The sequence below is a fragment of the Penaeus monodon genome, chromosome 38 (genome assembly GCF_015228065.2).
Source record: "Penaeus monodon isolate SGIC_2016 chromosome 38, NSTDA_Pmon_1, whole genome shotgun sequence".
In the NCBI taxonomy this organism is placed as follows: Eukaryota; Metazoa; Arthropoda; class Malacostraca; order Decapoda; family Penaeidae; genus Penaeus; species Penaeus monodon.
The window spans coordinates 24,785,214-24,807,713 of NC_051423.1; the positions used below are offsets into that span (position 1 = coordinate 24,785,214).

At 54.0% G+C, this 22,500-nt stretch overlaps 1 protein-coding gene across 3 annotated transcripts in view; it reads left to right on the forward strand.

The window, feature by feature from the left end:
* Positions 1-726: 726 nt before the first annotated feature.
* Positions 727-22,500, forward strand: part of LOC119596802 (flippase kinase 1-like) — a 71,378-nt gene continuing 49,604 nt past the window's right edge. The window contains exon 1 of one of the 3 annotated variants that reach the window (XM_037946129.1): positions 727-3,918. In XM_037946129.1, the coding sequence (XP_037802057.1) occupies positions 886-3,918 (3,033 nt within the window). In that variant the 5' untranslated portion in view covers positions 727-885. The remainder of the gene's footprint in view (positions 3,919-22,500) is intronic. The other 2 variants (XM_037946130.1, XM_037946128.1) reach the window with 2 other exon arrangements.

The window sequence follows — 22,500 nt, forward strand, 5'->3', positions numbered from 1 at the left end:
CATTTCGGCTCACTCACCAACATCATCTGCTCTGCTACAGGAAGTGTTTGTTGGCACTGCAAACTGTTTTCTTCTTGGTCTTCCTTTTCCTCCTCCTCCTCCTCCTTAACACCATCATCGCCATCCCCTTTCCATGCTCTTCGCTTACGGCACCCTAAAATGTCTCTGCTTTTACAGGTATTTAACGAACCATAAAAATCGTGGATCTCATTATTGTTAGGCGCGGTGATAGCGGGCGTGTGCAGGGAGAGAACCTTGGTCATTCCCACGCACATAACGCGAGAACGAAGGGATCACGGACCAGGAAGCTGCAGTAATGCACGCGTGCTGATTGCAAATGCTTCGCACTCTTCGCAGTAAGAACCGGGAAAAAGGTGTATGCAAGTGTGAAGCCATTTCAGAGCTGTAACTGGACTTGATAAGAGGAAATAGTGTATAGTAACTGGAAGAGAAACGGAGGTTGCGAGCGGTTGCAGCGCCGGCGAGGAGCGGAGGACTGCCGGCGATGCAGCTAGTCCTTAAACACTTAATGCCGACAGCTTAGCATAAAAGGGAGAAGTGTCTACGAAGTTCCAAGCTCCCCCTTCTCATTCCCTCCCTTCCCTCCATTCCTTCCCTCCTCACATTTACTCCTCGCAACTTCCGTGTAGGGACATCTCAAGGCCGCTTGCTGACCCCCACCCCCTCCCCGTCCCTCAACCCTTCCCCGTGGTGGAGACACGTGCTCCGCCCCTTATTTCGGGCTGGATTTGTGCTTGGCGACTGCGACGATGACATGCGTGACTGCATCTTCGGGATCTGCTTCGACGGTGATTAAGCGACACGCTTTGTGATACTTCTCGACGCCGTGGCAACCCCCTTCGTGTCCCCCTCCTCTTCCCCACCATGACGACCGCAGGCCGCCCCCTCATCACCTCCCAGACGCTGTTTCTGTTCCCCATGCCCTACACCGTGTGCCTGCCTGTAGAGGCGACGGCGTCCTGCGAGGTAGCGTCGGGCGAGGCGCAGGATGGCGGCGGGGGAGGAGCCCGCGACGGCACCAGCCAGGACAGGAGCGAGTCGAGGCCACGCGCTAACGGGGCCCTCAGTGTGTGTAGCTCCGCCGTGCCGGGAGGACCTTCGCGCCGCTCCGCCTCGCCGCCGCCCACCCCGCCACTCTCCGACCAGTCCTCCGACAGCGGTCTGTGGACGTCCTCCTCGTTTGGAGGTGGGGAGCAGCCTTCTGGAGGGCCTTCGCCTGGCAGCAGCAGCCCCTCGCCGCCGCCCTCGCCGCGCTTGCCCGGAGAGCTTAACACTGAGACGTTGCGCCAACTGGACATCCTCAACAAGAACATTTTGGCCGATTTCGCTCGCAAATTGCAGGAGGGCGAGGACGCCGAGGTGCAAGACGACGAAGGTGCTGGGCTCGGGAGTGGCACCTTCAGCCGAAGAAGCAAGAGGCGGCGGCCGCCCCGCGGAGGGTCGGGCGAGCAGCCTCCGAGTGGCAGCAGTGGACGTGCGGGAGTGTTTGACCTGAGAGATGCCTGGCGGGAGTTAGCAGGAGTCACACCTTCGCGCAGGTTGCTGCAACTCATGCGTCGCCTACAGGAGAAGCTTGGCGACACCGTGCCCTCGGTCCTGGATCACGTGACCTTCGGCCGGTCTCCAGCGCCGCGCTCGGGCAAGCGATCACCTCTAAAGGATTCGTCGCTTTTCAACAACCCCGGGCAGCAGCAGCAGCAGCAGCTGGCGGTGGCCTCACCCTCCGGCGCCCTGGTGTGCGGAGGGGGCCACGTGCGCACCTTCGTCAACACCAGCCAGCTGCCTGACCTGAGGGACGACCTCCTCAACAACAACAACGTCGCCCAGGACCCCCTGGTGTGCCTCGCCAAGTCTGGCGCCCCCAGCGCCGAGTGGCACCAGCTGCCCCACCCAGATATGACGCAGCAGAAGGAGAACGTAATGGTTTCGCCGCCCGTGCGCCCCCACCGGAGCAAGAGCCGGAAGCGGACGGGCAGCCCCAGCAAGGAGCGGCGGTCCAGCGAGCAGCATCCCCTTCGCGCACGTGACAACAGCTGCGCGCGCGAGCCTGACCATCCGCGAATAAGGGACAGTAGCGCCGCGCGCGAGCGGGACAGCAGTCAGCAGCGAGGTCGTCACGCGAGCCGCCCTCGGGACATGAGTCGGAGCCGCCAGGAGAATGACAAAAGGGCTCGGGACTCCAGCCCCGTCAGGACGCCGCGCGAGTCCCTGGGGCTTCCTCGGGGGCGCGACCGAACCAACCGCTCGCAGGCCCGAGACCTACCTCCCCTCAGCGGCGACCGGTCGCGCGCGCCGAGGGGTATATCGCAGCCGCCCCCCAGCAATACCCTCCCTCGGGCGCACGACCCCCGCCACCACCTCCGCGCCCACCACGGACACACCCTGGAGACGACCAAGCCCAAGCACGCAGCCTCGGGCAGCAAGTTCAAGCCTGATGTGCTGTCCGCCCTGACTGCCAGGTTGCTTCCTGGCTCCAACATGCTGCGCACGCCCCCTGTGGCCAAGAAGAAGCCGCCCTCAGCGCGCCCTGGCATGAGGGCCTCTCAGGGCAGGGGGCGCGAGAAGCGATACACGTCGGGCGCGGAGAGTGAGCCCGAGCTCGGCTGCGGCCTCGACGACGGGCGCAAGATGTCGACGGACTCGTCCTCGTCGGGTGTCAGTGGGTCGTCCTACGAGACGCCGACGTCAGGGGGGAAGGGCAGGGGCTCCCATGGCTGCCCTGGGGAGAACCAGTACCTGGGTACATGTGTAAATAATAACACTGTAAATATGAACTTGAGGAACTTAAGAGGACACGGCGGTGTGTCTGCCAGTGGAGTATTGAACAACTCAGGTGTCGACAATGTGATAAGTGGATATAACAACACGCCTCGCTCGCAGAATGTGAATGAGTGCAGTGAGTGTATTAATTATAACAGTGGTTGTGCGGTGCATAGTAGTCACGGGAGCGGGAGCAAACATTCACGTGCCGCCGCGGGGGGGTTCTCCCCGCACCAGCACCTGCACGCCCAGGCCACGGCGCAGCAGAGGCTTAGCGCCCACACAGAGCCCTCGCCGGCTCTTCGAGGCAAGGCCGTCAGCGCAACTAGTCATGTCCCCGGCAGCAGCCCCAAGGCGGGCGCCGGCAGTGGCGGCCGAAGGCACAGTGGGTACTCCACGTGCGAGGATTCGGACGTGGAGAAGAAGGCGAGTCCGAAACGCGGCCGCGTCAAGTCCATCAAGTGCAACAAGAAGCAGGGCACGGTGGCGGTGCTCATCAACCGCTACAACAACCCGGCGCAGCAGCACATCATCAAACCCATCAAGAAGCTCACGTCGTCGCGCATGTCTATGCTGAGGCCCAAGAAACATCAGAAAAGCGACAGCAAGACAGACAGCAGCGTCGCCGCGCCGCCCGCCCCCTCCCCCGCCTCTGCCGCCACCGTGAGCATCGGCCGCAGCCCCGCGACAAACACTAGTAACAAGGAGAACCAGAAACACAGGAGTCGCGTTCACGTCGGCGGCGCTGACAATCACGGCCTGGGCGGCGCACATCGCAAAGGGCGGGATGTAGGCAAGAACCAGGCCCACGCCGTCAAGTCCACCACCATCAGTATTGCCATGGGCCCCATGCACAACATGGCGCCCCCGAGAAAGACAGCCACGCTCCCCAGCGTGACCAAGGGCCCCAAGGCGCTGGTGGGCAGCCTGAGTGTGGACAAGCCTCGCCCCCGCTCGGGGTCGCGGCTCATTCGTAAGGAAACGTTCCGTGTCGTGCGGCCCTTGCTGGAGAGTGAGGATGGGGCGCCGCCCGACGGCTGCCCCATCAAGCCCTCGGTCAGGCTCAGGTACCTCATGCAAAGGGCGCAGAGCTCGAGCAACAGTGACAACAGTGCCGAGAATAGCGCTGGAGAAGAGGTAATGTACAGTGCTTACAATCAGGTGCATGTTCGGTCGAGGTCAGACTCGTAAAGATTGCAGATCTTAGAGTCACGTTCATTAAGATTCTAATTCTATCGAGAGTTAATATGTCGATACCAAATTCATTAAAGAAAACATAATTCATCGAAGCAGGAGCATCACACGTTCGCCCTCGCCATCTTTTTGCTTGTTCCTCCTTAAACAGAGATACACGTGTCCCACGACTGGACACAGAGTGTCTCAGGCGAAGTAACGTTGGACGAACCTAATCGTTCTCTCACTTCCCTTCCGTTGGATCATTTTAATATTAATTCAGTGCATAAGAAAGTGTATTAGATGGTGGGAAGTATATGTATTTTTCACGCTTGGCTGTGTAAGAACCGGTTGTGGGCGTGACGTCTTACCTTTCTCCACCTTACCACCCCGTCTTCCCACACCCACAGCGCTCCACCCACAGCTGTCGTGGTGCATGCTGTGTGGATGGCAGACCTTTGGAAGTAGGTGATGTTGAAGTTGAAACTAGATTAAAATAATAAATGGAAAGAAAGTAATGATAAACAAATTATGGTTAGATCTTCATTTATTGAGGACGAATCGATTGTTTGTCTCTGTCGTTTGTCACGGCTAAAGCGTCTCTACCCTTGCGTGTTTTTCCGTTTTCTCCCCCTAAGTGGCAAACCCTTTTCTCCCTCATTCATCGCCACTTCCTATCCTCAGACCCACCCTCCCCTCCATCCTGGTTCCCCCCTCCCTCCCTCCCTCCCTCCCTCCCTCCCTCCCTCCCTCCCTCCCTCCCTCCCTCCCCCCCCCCACCCCCCATTTTGCACCTGCCCGTCCTGCTGATGCCACCTTTTAACTAATGAGAGTAACAGGAGGCATAGAGTGCCACCCTATTTCCCCATTTTCTTCATTGTCTTCTTTGACTTACGCTTCCGGGTAGGCTGGTAGTCGTTGAAGTGGAGTTGAAATGGTTTAGGTTGCCATTCTTTTCGTTGATGTTTTTTCCTCTTTTTTCTTTAGAACTGCCCTTTTTTATCGATATCATTGACATTATTATCATTATTGTAGTGTTCATAGTGTGACATCTGTTTGCCGTTGATGTTGATATGGTAAGATGTCAGCCTTCGTCCCGACTGATAGTGAAAGCGATTTGAAACGCATTATCAACCGTCCACATTACGAATTGGCGCTACTTTGTTGCTGGTAAACATTCAGTTTTTCATTGCAAGCTTCATTGCCCTTGGCTCAGTGCCAGGACGATAAGCGCTTCCTCCCTCACCTCCTCATATCCCCCGTTCGCCCCCCCCCCCCTCTTTCTCCCGTTCGTCCTTCTCTCCCTTCTTTGATATAACAGTAAATTCATCGCGTCCACTACGAAAAAATCCTGTCATTTCCTTCATTTCGAACGGACTTGGACATGACGTAATGGGCTGCTAGAATTAGCCTGGGCTGAGGGAGGAAGGTTGACATTCGTTTTTCTCGTTTTGTTTGTTGTTCTGATAAGGCAGGGGAACGGGAGGATAGAGGAAGGGGGCAGGGGCAGGGGAGGAAGAGGGGTGAGGGATACCTGTCAGCCTTCACCTGCCCATTACGACACACTGGGGTGTCTTATGCCATTTTTTCTCCCCTTCTCGCTCTTTTTCCCCGTTTTATGGTCCGAAAACGTAACTGGTAGTAAATCACTAATCACTGCTAAACTGATGCGTTGTAGTCGTGTCTTTCATCTGCTAGCTAGTTTTAGAAGTGCCTGTTGTAGTTCCCTCTTTTTGGTGGTATTAGTTATACCTTTGATTTACTAGCTGGCAGTAGTAGTGATAGTCGTACCTCCTGTATGCTTGCTACCTGTAAACCGTGTTTGGCATACCTTTATCTGATTAGCAAAGGGTAGTACCAATACCAGAGGTCGTCGTTGTCGCATATTATCTGTTGACATTTGCGGGAGTCACTGCAGTCGTGCCTCTAGCGCGACAAAGGGACGACGCCGCTCCTGAAGGCGGACAGACGAACGAAAGTGAAACGCTGGCTTTGACGTCACGCGCTTTGTCCAGCTGCTGCGTCCGTTGTGTGCGTGGAGGCGATGTTGGGCGTTCTTTGGGCACAGTTCAAGCTAAGCCGATTATCTCGGGGCGGAAGAGCGCGATCTCGGTCTCTCGTTTTAGGTGGTCGGCTCCTCGCGTCTACCTTAAACCCTTTTCAGGGAGTCTACGGAGGTTTCGCAGGGAGGCGTGATAAGCGCATCTTATTATGTGTTTAGGGAGGGACGGAGAGGGAGGGTGGGAAGGTGGGTGGGGAGAGAGGAAGGGAGGGAAGGAAAGTGAGTGGGGAGGAGAAAGGCAGGGAAGGAGGGAGGCAGGGAGGGAAGGCGGATAGGTGGGAAGGAAGGGAGGGAAGGTGTATGGGGAGGAAGGGATGGGGAGATGGGTAGATGTAGGGAAGGAATGAAGGGAAGAAAACGAAGGAAATCTGCTAGCGGAGGGATATCCCAGAGGTTCAGGAAGGGAGTTCGGTTCTTAATAAGCTTTCCGGCAGCGTAGCGGCAGCCAGCGGTCGTCCTTCGCCGTAGTCGGGAGTAGCGGCCTTCCGCGTGCGTGGCGGGTCAAGACTGCTGACGGTTCGGCTTCTATGTTATGTGTCGTTGTTGTTGTTTCTTCCCCGTAATGCCTTCTGTCATGACGTCACTTGGCATTGGCACTGAGCTGGCGGAGCTCTGGCATTGCCTTGCCTTTGGCCCAGGCCTTGTAAGATAACTAACGGTACTCTCCGCTCGCGTGTGACGTAACGCGGGGCCAAAGTGCAGTGTCACGTGAGATCTGGCTTTTAACCGTGCAGTCTTCCGTATTTGCTTCTTTTTCTTCTCCTCCTTCTATTCCTTCTCCTCCTCATCCTCTTACTCCTCCTCCTTCTCATCCTTCTTCTTCTTCTTCTTTTTTCTTCTTCTTCTACTTCTACTTCTCTTTCTCCTTCTCCTTCTTCATCCACCACCACCACCACCACCACCACCACCACCACCACCACCACCACCACCACCACCACCACCACCACCACCACCACCACCACCACCACCACCACCACCACCACCACCACCACCACCACCACCACCACCACCACCACCACCACCACCACCACCACCACCACCACCACCACCACCACCACCACCACCACCACCACTACTTTCCTCCTCTTCTTCCTCCTACAATTTCTCATTTTCCTCCTCCTCCTCCTCCTCTTCTTCCTCCTCCATTTCGTTCCCTAACTCCCCTTCCCCTTCCCCTTCTTCCCCTCTCTCTGCCTCCCTCCCCCGTTATACGCTGCTGCCATGCCGGTTTACTGCGACATGCCCTTTGCCAGGCTGTTGTCGTGACGAGAGAGCAACGCTTCGGTTCAGGGTGGCATCGGGGGGGGGGGGGTAAGAAAGAGAGGGAGGGGGGTGCTCAGATGCCTCTTTTATGGCACTCCCGGGAAGATTTTGTTTTTCTGGCATTCGCTCTTGAGGTTTTTCTTCCGCATTGTCAGTAAAACGTAACTCATTCTAAGTGACCAAGATGAATTTCATTATTTTTTCTGTGCTTTCCTTACTTCCTATGGTTCGTAAACGTTCGCCCTTCCTCGTTTCCTTGTTTTTCTTTTCGCTTGCTTTCCGTTCCCTCCCCCTCCTCCCCCATCTATTTTTTTCTGAACGTAGCAGCACTCTTGTCCGTCGTGGGCTGTTGCGATCGCAGCACATCGCTCGGCGCAGGTGGGAAAGGTCAGCCGTGTTTGATCATACTTAGTCTCCTCTGTGGGTGTGCGTGATGCGCCCGGCCTCTTCCAGCACGCTCGCTCTGCTGGCGGCGGGGGTGCTGGGGTGGGGGTAGGGGAGGGGAAGGGGAAGGAAGGAAGGAAGGTGGTAATAGAGGTAACGATGGAGGTAGGCAGGAAAAGATGTGGATCTTTTTTGTGTGTATGCGTCTGTCAGTCATGTCTGTCTGTCTGTCTGTCTGTCTGTCTGTCTGTTCTGTGTCTGTATCTGTGTGCTTAAAAGGAAAGAAAAAAGAAAAAAATGTAGTGTGACGGATGCACCACTGCAGTCTCGCTGCTCCTCACATCATGGTAGATTCGTGTTTGTCTGACGTGTTTTACGGTCTTCTGACCTGTTTTATTCTGCTTGTTATTTTAGTCTTCACTTACTTTTTCCTGTTTGTCTGTTATTTGCAGTCGATAGATATGTTGCTCAGCCGTGGTTGGGATGACCTTGCGGCTCGTGACCTTGCAGCTTGCATTTCTTTTTCTTCCTCCTCCTGCTGCTACTCTTGCTACTGCTGCTGCTGCGCATGTGTTGTGCCCCCTCCCCCCAGCGGATTTCTGTTGCTGCAAAGGGCGTGCAGAATGCCAGAGTCGAGGCTAGCAGCGCAGCCCCACGCCCCTTTTACACAGCAGCGCCTTTTTCTCTCCCTCTGCAAACGGGAAGCAAAAAAGATCAAATAAAGATATAAAAAACTGCATCATTTACAGACGAGGAACAACGCTTAATTAGTGAGGAGAGGTAATTAGCGAGGACACTGATTCGAGGCTGGGATGCACGAGCAGGTTAATTAATGTCGTCGTTGTAAAAGACTAGGGCGTAATCGCGGAGGCCAGGGAGGGAGGGGGAGGGAAGCCAGGGAAAGAGGGATAAAGGTGCTTGGGAGAGGAGGAAGGGGTGGTTAGGGAGGGAGGGAGGAGGAAGGAGGGGTGAAGGAGGGTGGGAATAGGTGCTTGGGGAGGAAAAGGCTAGTAGCGGAGGGAGGGAAAGAGATGAAGAAGAAAAGAAGTGACATAATGATAGAAGAGAAGAGAAGAAAGGGATGGGAGATATGATAGGAATAACGTCTTCATTGATCTTGCGACAGCCTGTTTCTTTGTTCCTCCTAATTTGCCCTTCTTCCCTTACTCTTCGCTGTCGTCGCCGCCGTCGTGAGCGCGCCGAGGGATCGTTCGGCGCTGTGTGCCGGGGCGGCTGCCTCCGAGGAGCGCCGGCCACGTGACGCGGTCCCGGGCAAGTTTTTGCTCGTGTGTGAGGAGCTTCGAGGGGGAGGGGGAGGGGCAGAGGGGGAAGGAGGTAAGGGGGGAGCAGGGCGGATGGGAAAGAGGGAGAAGGGGCCAAGCCAGACTAAGGGAGAGGAGGGTAAAGTAAGGAAGGGAAGGAGAAGGGAAGTGAAGGGAGTGGAAGAGGACTGAGAAGGCAGGTGAGCCGAACGGAAGGGAGGGGGAGGGGAAGGCCAAGGGGAGAGGCATCTCATGCCACTTCACGCACGGTTCTCGGTCTGTTATTAATTGTCTGCTTTTAACGCGAGTCGATAGAGCTTTGGCTATGCAGAATTATGCGCGTTTGTGTTATGAAATATACCGTGCATGCTTTGTTTTCATGCGGAGCGACGACTTTGTAACTCTCGAAGTATGCAAATGCGATCGGAGGTTATTAAACGTGTTTATTATGCATGAGTCTATTACGTATTAATTTATACGTCCCTTATGCTGAAACGGGGATATTGCTGGTGTCAGAGCCTACGCCGTCCCCGCCCCCTTTATCCCTGCATATATTATCGAGCTAAATTTAGTCCGTCGCGCCGCGATGCGGATGACGATAAGGACGGCGCAAAAGGCGCACGCTCCTTCTACCCGTTCGGAACGGCGGCCGAGGGACACGCGGGGCCGAGGGAGGAGAGGTGGGGGAAGGAGGGAGAGGAGGAGAATGGGGCATTGTGAGGAAAGGGAGAATGAGGCGGAAGGGGGAAGGCAGAGAGGAAGATAATGAGGTGTAAGGAGGAAGGAAAGGGGGAGAATGAGCCGTGAGGAGGTGACCTCGGCGCCGGTGTTTCGGTTTTTGGCGCGGCGAGGGGCAGCGGCAGCGGTGACGGGACGATGTGATGTATAGGGGCGTGGCCGGACCCTCCAGGAAGGGGAGCGATATAGTGGGATTCTCATGGACGCCTTCCACTCGTCTGTCTTAATCCACCGCCGACCTTTTTTACGCAGTCTGCAGTCTCTTCCTCGTCGCTGTCGTCTCCCTCCTCCTCCTCCTCCTCCTCCTCCTCCTCCTCCTCCTCCTCCTCCTCCTCCTCCTCCTCCTCCTCCTCCTCCTCCTCCTCCTCCTCCTCCTCCTCTTCTCTTTCCTCTTTTTCCACCCCTCCTACTTCTTTTTCTCCTTCGGCTCCTCTTCCACCTTTTCTTTATTCCTCCTCCTCGCTGTTCACCTTTCATCTTCTGTTCCTCTGACAAAGACAAACGGATCTCTGAAAGGACGAGCGCGTCCCGAGGGGCCTTCGCCATCCCTTCCCAGTCCTGGACACGAGACTGCAGGATAATAGCTCCCTCTACTCCTCCCTCATCTCCCCCCACCCCTATCCAGCTACCAAACATCGCCCCCTCTCCCCAGGAAGTTCATTTGGGGGAAGAGGAAGGGAGGAGGCGAAGAAGGGGAGGGGGAGGGGAGGCAGGTAGGTTTCACGTGGCTTGCTTGAGCGCGGGTGAAAGTGATACGTTATCCTGGCGCTGTCCTCCTGTCCCCCGCCCGCCCGCCCGCTCACCGCAGGCGTGACCGCTCGTCCGCAGCCAGTATTGTCGACCGCATGTTTTTCCGATCACCTCCCTCCCCCTCCTCTCCTCTACTCACCTTCCCTTCCCTCTCCTCACCTTCCCTCCCCTCCCCTCCTCTTCCCCTCCCCCTCCCCTCCCCTCCCCTCCCCTTCCCTTCCCCAACCCTTCCCTTCCCCAACCCTTCCCTTCCTCTCCCTTTCTTTCCGAGGGTCAAGCACATTGCGTATTCATTGCGCCAAGAAATCATCGCGCTTTCCTGAGCGACACTGGTCAAGAAAGGAGTGGTAGGAAGGGCAAGGATAAGGAGGAGTCTGATTCGTATGTGTGTATGTATGTACGTACGTAAGTTCTATGGCTTTCTTTCATTCATTTATCTTTTAAAATCATCTCGTGGAGCAGGTTAGGTTTATACGATCCTCCCGAATCTGGACAAATATCAAGTAGCAGAAGATTTAGGCCTAACATAGTTTACGTGGGCCCATCGAGTCCTTCATGACCTAGAGTAGAAGTATAATTTTGTGATACCTTGGCAGGGGGAAGGAAGGACTGCCCGGGTGTGCGCGCGCGCGTGTGAATGCGGGGAGGGAGGGAGAAAGAGAGACAGAGACAGAGAGATAAAGAGAAAAAGACACAGAGAGACAGAGACAGAGACAGAGACAGAAACAGGGAGACAGAGACAGAGACGGACACGCACTGACATAGAGAAAAAACACACACACATACAGAGAGAGAGAGAGAGAGAGAGAGAGAGAGAGAGAGAGAGAGAGAGAGAGAGAGAGAGAGAGAGAGAGAGAGAGAGAGAGAGAGGGGGGGGGGGTAGAAGACAGAGGAATATATGACATGTACATATATTCACTTGTCTGTATATGCATGTAAGTATTCGTGTGCGTGTGTCATTGAATGAGTCCCTGAGGTAAGTGTAGTGGGCAGCCCGGCGGCGTAGACGCCCACCACGCCCAACACGACGCCTAGTTCTCTTCGCCTACTGCTATGGAGACAAGGGCACGTCTTCGCAGGGCTCGATTTGGGGCCACTCGGGTCTAAGGATAGTGCTAAGGATAGTGGTACAGAGCGGGTAATAAACTCTGCCTATCTCTCTCTAATTACTCATATTTTTTGTACGTTTGCGCCGTATCTCCCTCTCTCTTTGTCTTTCCTCTCTCCCTTCTCTCCTTCCATTGTCTAAAAACAAGCTTATACCCTCATGTTCGTGTTGCCCGTGGTTACCAGGCTTTGCGTGTTGGTGTTGCTATCCTTAGTATAGGACACGCCCGCACGCCTAGACTCACGCCATCTCCTCTGCCTCCTGCGCCTCTTACACCAGCACCCCCTCCCCCAGGCTTTGTGCCACGCCCTCGGGCAGGCTGTATTATCTCTCCTGTGGTGTGAGTTAAGCTTATCATTATGTCCTTCGTCTGGCTTAACAAACGAAATGCCCGCGGGGAATGAAATGTCCTGAAAACGTCCTGCTCTGTCTGTCTGTTGTTGCGTGGAGTGCCCCCGGGGCGGTGGCACTGGATGGACCGGGCGGTCTTGTGGGGAATTAGTCGCTGTGCGCCTGGAAATCCTCGAGCTTGCCTCCTCCTCCTCCCGCCGCCCACCACCGCCTCCGCCGCCGACCCTGTTACGCCTCGCCTCGCCCCCGAACCGCAGCCGTCCCAGATCTCTCCCGCCGTGTAAACATGGTTCATTGATTAGATTTTGTGAATGAATTAAGGGCCTGTGGTCCGTGAATGAAGTATGACCAAGGTTGTCAAAAGTTAGCGAGTTTTTTTCATTTTTATTATTTCTTTTTCTTTTTCTTTTGCCGTGTAATTGGATGATGCTAGTGAGTGAATGTACTGCATTTTTAGGCTGAAGTTTTTATCTAACTCCCCCCCCCCCTCTCTCTCTCTCTCTCTCTCTCTCTCTCTCTCTCTCTCTCTCTCTCTCTCTCTCTCTCTCTCTCTCTCTCCTCTTCTCTTCTCTTCTCTTCTCTTCTCGTTTATCTCGTTCTCCCTCCCCCACACGGAAAGGGAGAGAGAGCGACAGAGACAGACGGACATGATTCTGCGAGTGGCAGTCAGCCGCGGCCGCGCCGTTGCTAATGACGGGCAGCGTCCAGGGCAGGTCCCCGCCGTCCGGTGTCATTAACGTCAGCTAAGGGCGGCAGGCGAGGCATCGCCACAGTTCATTGCGGGAAACGAAGCCAGGGCGGAGCGCGGCGCAGATGGCCGCTAAGTGCACCCTCACGCTGTGTGCCTCTTGCATCTCTTGGTCAGATTTTTTCATCTCTTACAGTTGTTTAATAGCGATAAAAAGATAAAAGCTGGAATTTTATTTGTAAATGTAAAGGTTTAGTGTCTGGTAAGGGTCACTGACGTGCGCGGGAGGACGTGTGAATATCCTGCTTAATGATTCTATCTGATAATCGGAGCGACGGATTCTAGCGGTCACGTCGGATGCCTTCTCGGCTGTTGCTATGTTGCTGCGGCCTCGTGCTGGATGCTTGGTTAGCGACACAAAACCTTGGTGTTGATGCTTACCTGTTCTCGGAGATTTAGAGATGTTTGTTTTTAGTTTACAGTCGTAAACGTCGGGCTTATTCTTCGAGGTGATAAAATTTTGTGGGGGAGAGGGATCGCGGGAGGAGAGAGGAGAGGAGAGGCGGGGAGCAGAATTGTTAGCGAGGTGGCCCGTGGAAGCAAAGCTATTTTTATTCTTTTTTAGTTTGGGTGAGTCTTGCGTGGCTTGGTGAGAGCGCCCCTCCATGCAGGTGGCGGCGTTGGTCGGTTGAGGTTGTCGGTGCGGCCGCCGCCCTCCGTCGTCACTACTATTTTTAGTTTTAGACCGCTGCTGATCACGAGACACATCTGCTGCTGATGCAACAGCCGGGCTGCGCTCGGCGGCGGGTGGGCAGATCCAGGCCGGGACCTGAGACCCGAGGAACCCAGGCCTCGCGACCAGGATACTTCGCCGGACACAGCTTTCGATTAGGGGAGGGACTGCCGCTGTTCCGAAAGGGAGAACGATAAAGATTCTGGCAGAGTCCACAAGTAGGGACAAGTTCTTCGTGCAGGGAGTGATATTAGAATGCCCTGAATTCCATGCAAAATGTGTGGTCGCCCCTGCAGCGTGGCGGGGACACGCCGAGGCTCCGCTGCGCCGTCTCAGCCTGTTTCGTTTGAAGGGCGAGCTGCGTCGGCGGCGACTTCTCCCATAAAATTGGCTGCCTTTCCAGTAGGATCTTGCTTTGGTTGAATTTTGTTTGGCGGAGAAATGGCCTTCTTAACAAATGGAAAAGGGTCCGTTTAATTACTTATTTATGCCATGAGAGTGCAGTAGTTTTTTTTATTAAGGGAGGAAGATGCAATCAGCATTGGAGGAGACACCAGACTTCTATTCCCCGCGCAGCAAGAACCACCCTGAAGAAGATACAGACTTGCACGTCGCTGACAGAGTCGGAGCGTGGCCGCAGAGCTCCGCGATTTCGTAAGCGTCGCGGGACAATGGATCTCGGGCTGGTTGCCAGTGCGCCCTCCTCAGTGATGGTGTTTATCTAGCATCATTGAGCGCCCGCCTGGGATAGGTATTATTACATCAGGATAAGGTGTATCCATGACGCAACGACAGATGGAAGGGCGAAGAGCGTGCGAAGGCCAGCCCTGCCCCGCCCGCCGATAACACGGGTGACGGTGACTAATGACACCTGCAGCAGCCCCGCCACCGCCGCGATGGCCTCCGCCTTGGGGACACTTGGCGTTCCTCGACCTCACGCCCTCCGCGCTGCCCGCCGCTCGCTTTTGCTCAGGCCGTTTTCTTCTGTAAGTTCGTTTGTGTGCAGGTGTGTTTCCTTTGCGTTTTCTTCCCCTCTTTTTTCATCGTTACATTCTGCCGCACCAGCACTTGTGGCTGACCTCACGTTCTCTCTCTGTCCTTCTGCCATTCTCCTTTTCGCTTCGTCTTTTGTCCGTTGTTCTCGCGACCGTTGGATAAGTACAGCTCTTGGGTCATCGATGAGTCATCTGCACTACTCCCTCTCCAATTTTTTTGTTTAGTTTTTTGTTTTAGTAGAAACCATGTGACGCAGAGGAGGGTTTGCTCTACTGCTTGTCAGGATTTGCACATCTACCTAGAGAGACGCCGGGTGAATACGCTTTCTGTCCCTGCAGTAGTAACTAAGTGGTTGGGAGTCGGAGGCATCCCGGGCACGTTGCAGCTGCATAAAAGGTCCTCTCGCGCTTTCCTACGGCGGGGACGTAGGTAGTTTGGCGGGTGGACTGTTGCGGTTCCTGTGAGATCTTTTAAATGGCGTGTTTTGTTGCCTGTGGGTCCGTGGTCTGTTTTTGCTTTGGAGTTTGGAGAAGTCCCTATGGAAAATTGTTATTTTTTTCCCTTCGGTTAGTGTAGAAGCGAAAGTCCGTGTCCTTGATGGAGGGGGACAGGTATTTTGTGTGCGTGTTATCATGCAGGGGATGGTGGCTGGGTCCAGACTAGCCTCGCCCGGTGGAGTGCCGACCCTTACCCCATGCCAACCTCTCACCTCTCTCTCACTGTCTTTGCTCCTCTCGTGGTTTTCACCTCTCTCTCTCTCTCTCTCTCTCTCTCTCTCTCTCTCTCTCTCTCTCTCTCTCTCTCTCTCTCTCTCTCTCTCCCTCTCCTCCCTCCTCTCTCTCTTCTCTCTCTCTCTCCTCTCTCTCTCTCTCTCTCTCTCTCTCGTCTCTCCTCTTTCTTCTCTCTCTTCTCTTCTCTCTCTCTCTCTCTCTCTTCTCTCTCCTCCCTCTTCCTCTCTCTCTCCATCCTCTCTCTCTCCTCTCTCTCTCTCTCCTCTCTCTTCTCTCGCTCTCTCTTCTCTCGCTCTCTCTTCTCTCTCTCTCCCTCTCTCTTCTCTCGCTCTCTTCTCTCTCTCCTCTCTCTCTCCTCTCTCTCCTCTCCTCTCTCTCTCTCTCTCTCTCTCTCTCTCTCTCTCTCTCTCTCTCTCTCTCTCTCTCTCTCTCTCTCTCTCTCTCTGCCCCTCCTTAACTCACCTTCCTCTCCTTTCCTCCCTTTGTCTATCTGTCTGTTTTATATCTTTGTCAGTTTATTACCCGCTGCACCTTTGCTTACCACTCTTTAACCTTTCTTGGTTCCCTCTGTTCGACATCTTGCATAATATTTGTCACTCATCGTTTTTATTCGCAGCCAAAAGTGGAAAAATAAAGCGTTTCTCATCTTTCAAGAAGTCCCCCCCCCCCCGCACACACGCCACCACGAAAGAGTAAAGAAAAGAAAAACACTTTCGTATTTGCATTGTAAATTACGACGGCGGGTCCCCGCGGCGTCGGATATGCGATCCCGGACGGGCCGCGACCGACACCGGACCTCGCAGGACATGACTCGGCTGGACCTCGACAGGGCAGGGAAGCCGCATAACTGTTGCCAGTTGGGGTCCTTCGTCCATTAAACGCCTGCCTTGTTGCCCACGCAAGCGCCCGGGAAAGCGCAAGAGGACGGGGTGGGGACGTGCATGGGATAGAGGAGCATGCATGGGCGAAGGTACGCTCACGCTCCGCAGACCGGGTCGTAGAACGCTTTTACGAGCTCGAAAACCTACACAATAGCCTGCGCGAGACGCTGCCGAGGCCTGCCGGCAAGGTCCTGACCTATCATTGTGTCTGGAGGGTGTGGCGAGATTAGGATAATGCTCTGGGGGCTCAGGATAAGGCCTGCCTCGACCTTCGCGCACGTTGCCCATTCCCCGTGTTGGAGCGCCGAAGAAACTCGCAGACAACGCAATCGTCCGTCCGTACGCACACGCACTTTTCCAAGGAGGGGAACCAGCAAAGGGAGAGAACTTTGAGTATCCAATCTGAAGGGAAGGGCGAGGGAGATCTACGCAGTCCGTTCCAGGGAGGAGGGTGCCTGGAGAAGGCGACGTCCTCGGCGGGAATAACTCGACGATCATTTCCTGATGCCATGGACGCCTCGCTCGCTCCGTGTGCTGCGCCGCTGTACGTGTTTGCATTGGCATTCGGTGCAAAGGAGGCAGAAGAAGGCGAGGCACGTCTTGGTGTGACGGTTACACCGTCGGTGCCTTCATCTGTATTCAAGGTGGTTTTCACAGGGATTAGGTTGTACATTGGAAAAGTAGGTTGCAGGATTATCCTAGTATATTTTCAGAGGATTTTTTTAGCATAATTTGTGGTGGAACTATCGCAGAGCGTTTAGTACAATTATCACAATGCATATGTAGTAGTTTTCCCGGGGTTTTCTTGAGTGGATTTTAGCCTGTATTATTTTAGAATTATCCTTTGCACATTTTTGAGAGGGTTTTCCCAATACATCAGTACTGAATTCTTCCTAGTGTAGTAGACTTTGTATCCTTAGCACTATTTTTCCATTCTATCTTTTCCGGAAACCCGCCGTAGGACTTCCCCTGAAGCTATTACGCTGAGTTCGGGGAAACGTTTAAAGGGAGCGTTTAAATGGGTTGCAAGGAATTTCCGTCTGAAGCCATTAAACGAGTGCTTCCTTTTTGTTTTTGTTGATGTTTTGTTGTCAGCTAGGTTTGGAATCGGTCGTTTATTGCTTATTTTTTCCGGACCGTTCGTAGGGTTTATAGGTTTCGGAAAACTTTAAGATTTTTTTCCGGAAAGACGGTGTTTTATTATTAACTTTTTGATTATATAGATAAGATTTATGATGATAAAGTGTCTGTTGACTTCAGTTTCTTTGATAAATATCTGAGAAATCATAATAAAAGCTCCATTGAAAGGAGTCCTGGCGCTGTCATTGATGCGAGCGGTACGCCGGCCGTGCACGCGCTGCCCTGTTCTTCGTGATCGGAGGAGAGCTAATCATGGTAATGAGAAAGTTACGAGACGCGGCTGTATTTGTCCTCTACAAACACGAGCGTCTAATAACAATGATGGAGTATAAAAGGCTCCTTGCCCCCCTCTTACGGTACCAGGGCGGGGCCGATGTTTACACGGGCTCGCTCTCTCTTTCCTTCCTAATTTTATTTTCTCTCTCTTTTCTTTTCTTTCGATTTTTTCTTTCTTTCAGGCTAACCCACTTCCTCATCCCCGTCTCCCTTTTCATCTCCATGCACGTCTCGTTCATAGTTTCCATTTCTTATGGTTTGTCTGTCCCCTTCCGTGTCCTCCTCCGTTTCGATTTCCACCTTTCGTCCTTCCCATCCCATCTGGTCCTCCATATCCATCTCTGTCTTCCCCTTTTACTCTTCCATTTTGATTTCCATCCCACTTCCTCCTTCCTCCAGTGGACCTCACCCCCCCATTCCTCCTCCTCCTCCTCCTCTTCCTCCTCCTCTTCCTCCTCCTCCTCCTCCTCCTCCTCCTCCTCCTCCTCCTCCTCCTCCCCCACCTCCTCCTCCTCCTCCTCTCCTCCTCCTTCTCCCTCCTCCTCCCCTTCCTCCCCTCCCTCCTCCTCCCTCTCCCCTCCTCCTTGCTCCTCGACTCTCCCCTCCTCTCCTTTCTCCTCCACCTCCCCTCTCCTCTCCCCTCCTCCTCCTCGCTCCCCCCTCCTCCTCCTCCTCCTCCCCTCCTCCTCCCTCCTCCTCCTCTCCTCCCTCCTCTTTCCTTCTCCTCCTCCTCCCCTCCTCCTCCTCCTCCTCTCCTCCTCCTCCTCCTCCTCCTCCTCCTCCTCCTCCTCCTCCTCCTCCTCCTCCTCCTCCCCCTCCTCCCCCCCCCTCGCCCGCCTCCCCCCTTACCTCATCTATTACCTCTAACCCTTTCTTTCTATCACATATCTTTTCCTTTTGTTGGAATGGCCTGAATTTGCACTTTCTCGTTCTTCGCTGTATGTATTGTGTTTTTCCCGACGATGTATGGGTATTGGCCGATGTGCGCTCCTCCAAGAGCTTTGGCCTACGCAAATATTTTATGTGTATCCTCATTCTGGCTGTCAAGTGCAATGTGTTCTTAATGTGTGTCTGTTTTGTCTGTCCATGAGCGTGCGTGCTTGTTCAACAGGCAGCTGTATTTGTGCTTATACTTTTATGCACGTATTGAACAGTTACATTTAAAAAAATCGAGTTCGTGCCTGCAAGCAGGGCCACGAGTTCACTCCCCGCGCCGAGGCGAAGAGAGCTGATGTTGGCACAGGTGCGAGAGGGCGGCAGTGGGTGCGGCGGCGGGGACGTCGGACGGGCTGATGTATGCTCACGCCGCCCTTATCTCCCCGTGGCGTGCCTCAAATACCTTGCCCCGGAAAGGAACCTTCGATATTTTTATTGAATCTCGAGTGTAAAACAAAAATGGCCGTGAGAGAGTGCACGCGAAAAGAAATATTTACTTTCTTGGGATTTCCGGCGGGAGATTTCGATGCTCGCGTAGAAAGGCATCCGAGGCTTGAGGGAATCGTCCCCTTCTGCCTCGCCGTCACTTTGCATTCCCGGTCGAGCCCAGCGTCAGTACCACGCGAACTTTGTCTGCGATTGACGAGGAGCCGCGACCAGCATCCATAAAACGTCAGTTGCCGGACATGAACATTAGTGAGTGACGCTCAACGAATGACAGATGGTGAGGGTTCCAGTAGATGGTGCACAAGGACTCCCTTCACGAGTAGAGGGTGAGATAGCAACAAGACCTTTTCTCTCCTATCAATATCCGGAGGAATGTTTATGCCTTGCTTGCTTCCGATGTGTTGCCTTCGCAGTTGGCTCGAGGCAGATGCATCAGTCCGGCCGAGTTGAATGAACAGATACAGTGGACAGTGTCAGGAGGAGGAGGAGGAGGAGGAGGAGGAGGGTGGCGGCGAGGTCAGTTGTGTGAGTGAGTGTGTGTGTGCGCTTCATTCTCTCTATTTGAGCGGCGGCGGGCGCGCACCCTGGCTCACGGATGCAGGTCGCTCCTCGACTTTTTCTTTTCTAATCTTCCGGCGCCCCGGTGGCCGTGTCGGGGCTGGCGTCAGGGTGGCCGTGGCGTTGCTTGTCGTGGCTTGTTCGGTGCGACGACCCCGCCCGCGGCCCCCCGCGGATGGGGCAGAAGGGAAGGTGCGAGCGACAGATGTTGGGTCGAGGGCGAAGCGAGCGCGCCAGCAGGAGGGCGGCCTGGCGGGGAGGCGGCTGCTGGCTCACGTACCTCGCTCCGCTCCTCCCGCTGTTCCGGCCCTTACAGAGTGCCGTCGAGAAGCCATCTTTCATCGAGGACGGGCGAGACGGTGGCATTTATTGGGTGCAGGGGTGGTAGGGTTTAAAACATTCGTTTTCGGTTATTAACTCATTTCCGTTTTGCTTAGCGGAGAGTACTCTCGGTGTGGGGGAACTTGGCCTCCGTTCAGGATTATTATCGAAAGGTACGTAAAAGGCAGTGTGTCTTATTTGGCCTTTCCCGTTTTTGGCTTTTGAGCTCGGGGGAGTCGCTCGGCGGAGGTCGTGCACCCATTACCACCTAATGCGCCGCACGGCCTGGCTGCTGGGCTGAGGGCTTTCGCATAATGTCACTCTGGGGAATGAGAGGCTTCTCTCGCGAATGAATTTTTTTTCCTTGGGTGAGGGAGACGCCTCTTCGCTAGTTTGATATTATATTAGAAAGAGAAAGTAGGAGGCAAGACCACACGGTGCTGGATCAGTGTCTAGAAGGGTCAAGATAGTGTGCGAGCGAGAGATTAGCTCACAAATGACGCAATAAGGATGGTGGTAGAGGAGGAGAGGGCGCTCTGAGGGACACAGGTGGAATAAAACTGCAGAAACTACATGTACCCGTTGTAGCTTTTGCTCCTTTGTGAATAAAGCAAGAACACATGTACACTCAAACTCTCACGCATTCATACACATTCACTCACTCACCCACCCAAACCCACCCACCCACCCCCTCCCCCCCTCCCTCTCTCTCTCTCTCTCTCTCTCTCTCTCTCTCTCTCTCTCTCTCTCTCTCTCTCTCTCTCTCTCTCTCTCTCTCTCTCTCTCTCTCGCACACACACACACACACACACACACACACACACACACACACACACACACACACACACACACACACACACACACACACACACACACACAAACACACGCACACCCGCACAAAATCTCTCTCTCGCTCTCTCTCTCTCTCTCTCTCTCTCTCTCTCTCTCTCTCTCTCTCTCCTCTCTCTCTCTCTCTCTCTCTCTCTCACACACACACACACACACACACACACACACACACACACACACACACACACACACACACACACACACACACACACACAGTGAGAGTAAGTGTTAGTGTGTGAGTGTGAGTGAGAGTGAGTGAGTGTGTGTGTGTGTGTGTGTGTGTGTGTGTGTGTGTGTGTGTGTGTGTGTGTGTGTGTGTGTGTGTGTGTGTGTGTGTGTCTGTGTGTGTGTGTGTGTGTGTGTGTGTGTGTGTGTGTGGTGTGTGAGTGAGTGAGTGAGTGAGTGAGTGAGTGAGTGAGTGAGTGAGAGAGAGAGAGAGAGAGAGAGAGAGAGAGAGAGAGAGAGAGAGAGAGAGAGAGAGAGAGAGAGAGAGAGAGAGAGAGAGATAAGAGAGTCATAGATAAGAGAGAGAGAGAGAGAGAGAGAGAGAGAGAGAGAGAGAGAGAGAGAGAGAGAGAGAGAGAGAGAGAGAGAGAGAGAGAGAGAGAGAGAGAGAGAGAGCGGGAGCGGGAGTTCACAACACAATGAGGCTGCAGTGTAAACGTCTGTTTGTCTCCTTAATGAACCGTGCTGTATTAGATAACGTTGGAGGGCTAATTAAGGCCGTGTTGTGTCAGTTGTTTTGGCTATATTAAGGTGCGTATGTGGATATGTGTATGTTTGTAATTTTTGTTTGTTGTAATATATATATATATATATATATATATATATATATATATATATATATATATATATATATATATATATATATATATATATAGTGTGTGTGTGTGTGTGTGTGATGTATATATGTGAATGTATAACGTATTTATTTATATACTTATATATTCACACACACACACACATGCATATATGTGTGTGTTTGTATGTGTGCAAAGGCCCGCGAAGTAGACGGCAAAAAGTGCTCCTCAAGGGATCAAAAATGTTGCGCCTCGACGGGCTGCGGTGTTGCAGGCCGAAGAGACCAGCGTGGCCCGGCTGCTCTCAAGGTCTTCCCGTACCCTGCTGTCACAGAACAGGTGAGGGTGACTCTCTCCCTCTCCCTGTCTCCGCTATACGGATGGTCCCCGATGTATTAGCCAGGCAGCGTGTGGGGCTAATCAGAGTGTGGGTGGGTCACCGAGGTCAGGGAGCCCCGCCGTGCCGTGACCTATTAACAGGCCTGCTCGGTGCCTTCAGTTGGCGGTGATTGGAAGCGGTTGGAGGCGGGCACGTGGGAGGCTCCCCGACGGGCTGGCTCATGGCGGCCGTGATCATGAGATGGTGATGATCATGATATTCTATGGTAGCAGAGGTAGTGAAGTTGATGTGGCTCCTCATTTATGGTGTGGATGATGGTCGTGAATGGGCCGAGTAGTGTGAGGGGGGAACACTGCAAAGGAAGTATCAGGGGTGAAGAAGCAAACAGTCGTTTGTTGCAATTCTACGTACGAAAATCATCGTGTTGATATGCCGACAAGCACAAGCACGCAGAGCAGCATTGCTATAGAACGCGGCCACGCTCCCGCGCATACTGACACGCACGGGCCTGCGTGTATACACCTATGCACGAACGCTGCCTCGCACCCGCTTACGTAAACCCACTGGCAAGACTACGAAAGCTTGAGCGCCGCGCCAGGTTCGCCCGAAAAGAAATGCGGCGCCGTGGACTACCGCCGAGGAAGAAGCAAAATAGCTGGCGTCGACCAAAAGCGAGCGTATGCGATGACCTTGTGGGGGAGGGAGGGGGGTCTCCCGCCCGAAAAGTGGCGGAATAACAGGTATGGAAGCTGGGCACGGCGGCGGCGGCGAAGGCGGCGAGGACATCCCAGCTTCCTCTTCCTCCTGGTAGAAACACCCCTCTTGCGGCCTCGTGGTGTGTCGCCGTTCCCTGGCTCATATTTCTGATCACGTTTTTCTTTTATGTCGTTATGTGGTTGTGTAAAGGTGCGTCCGAGGCGGGCGATGGAAGG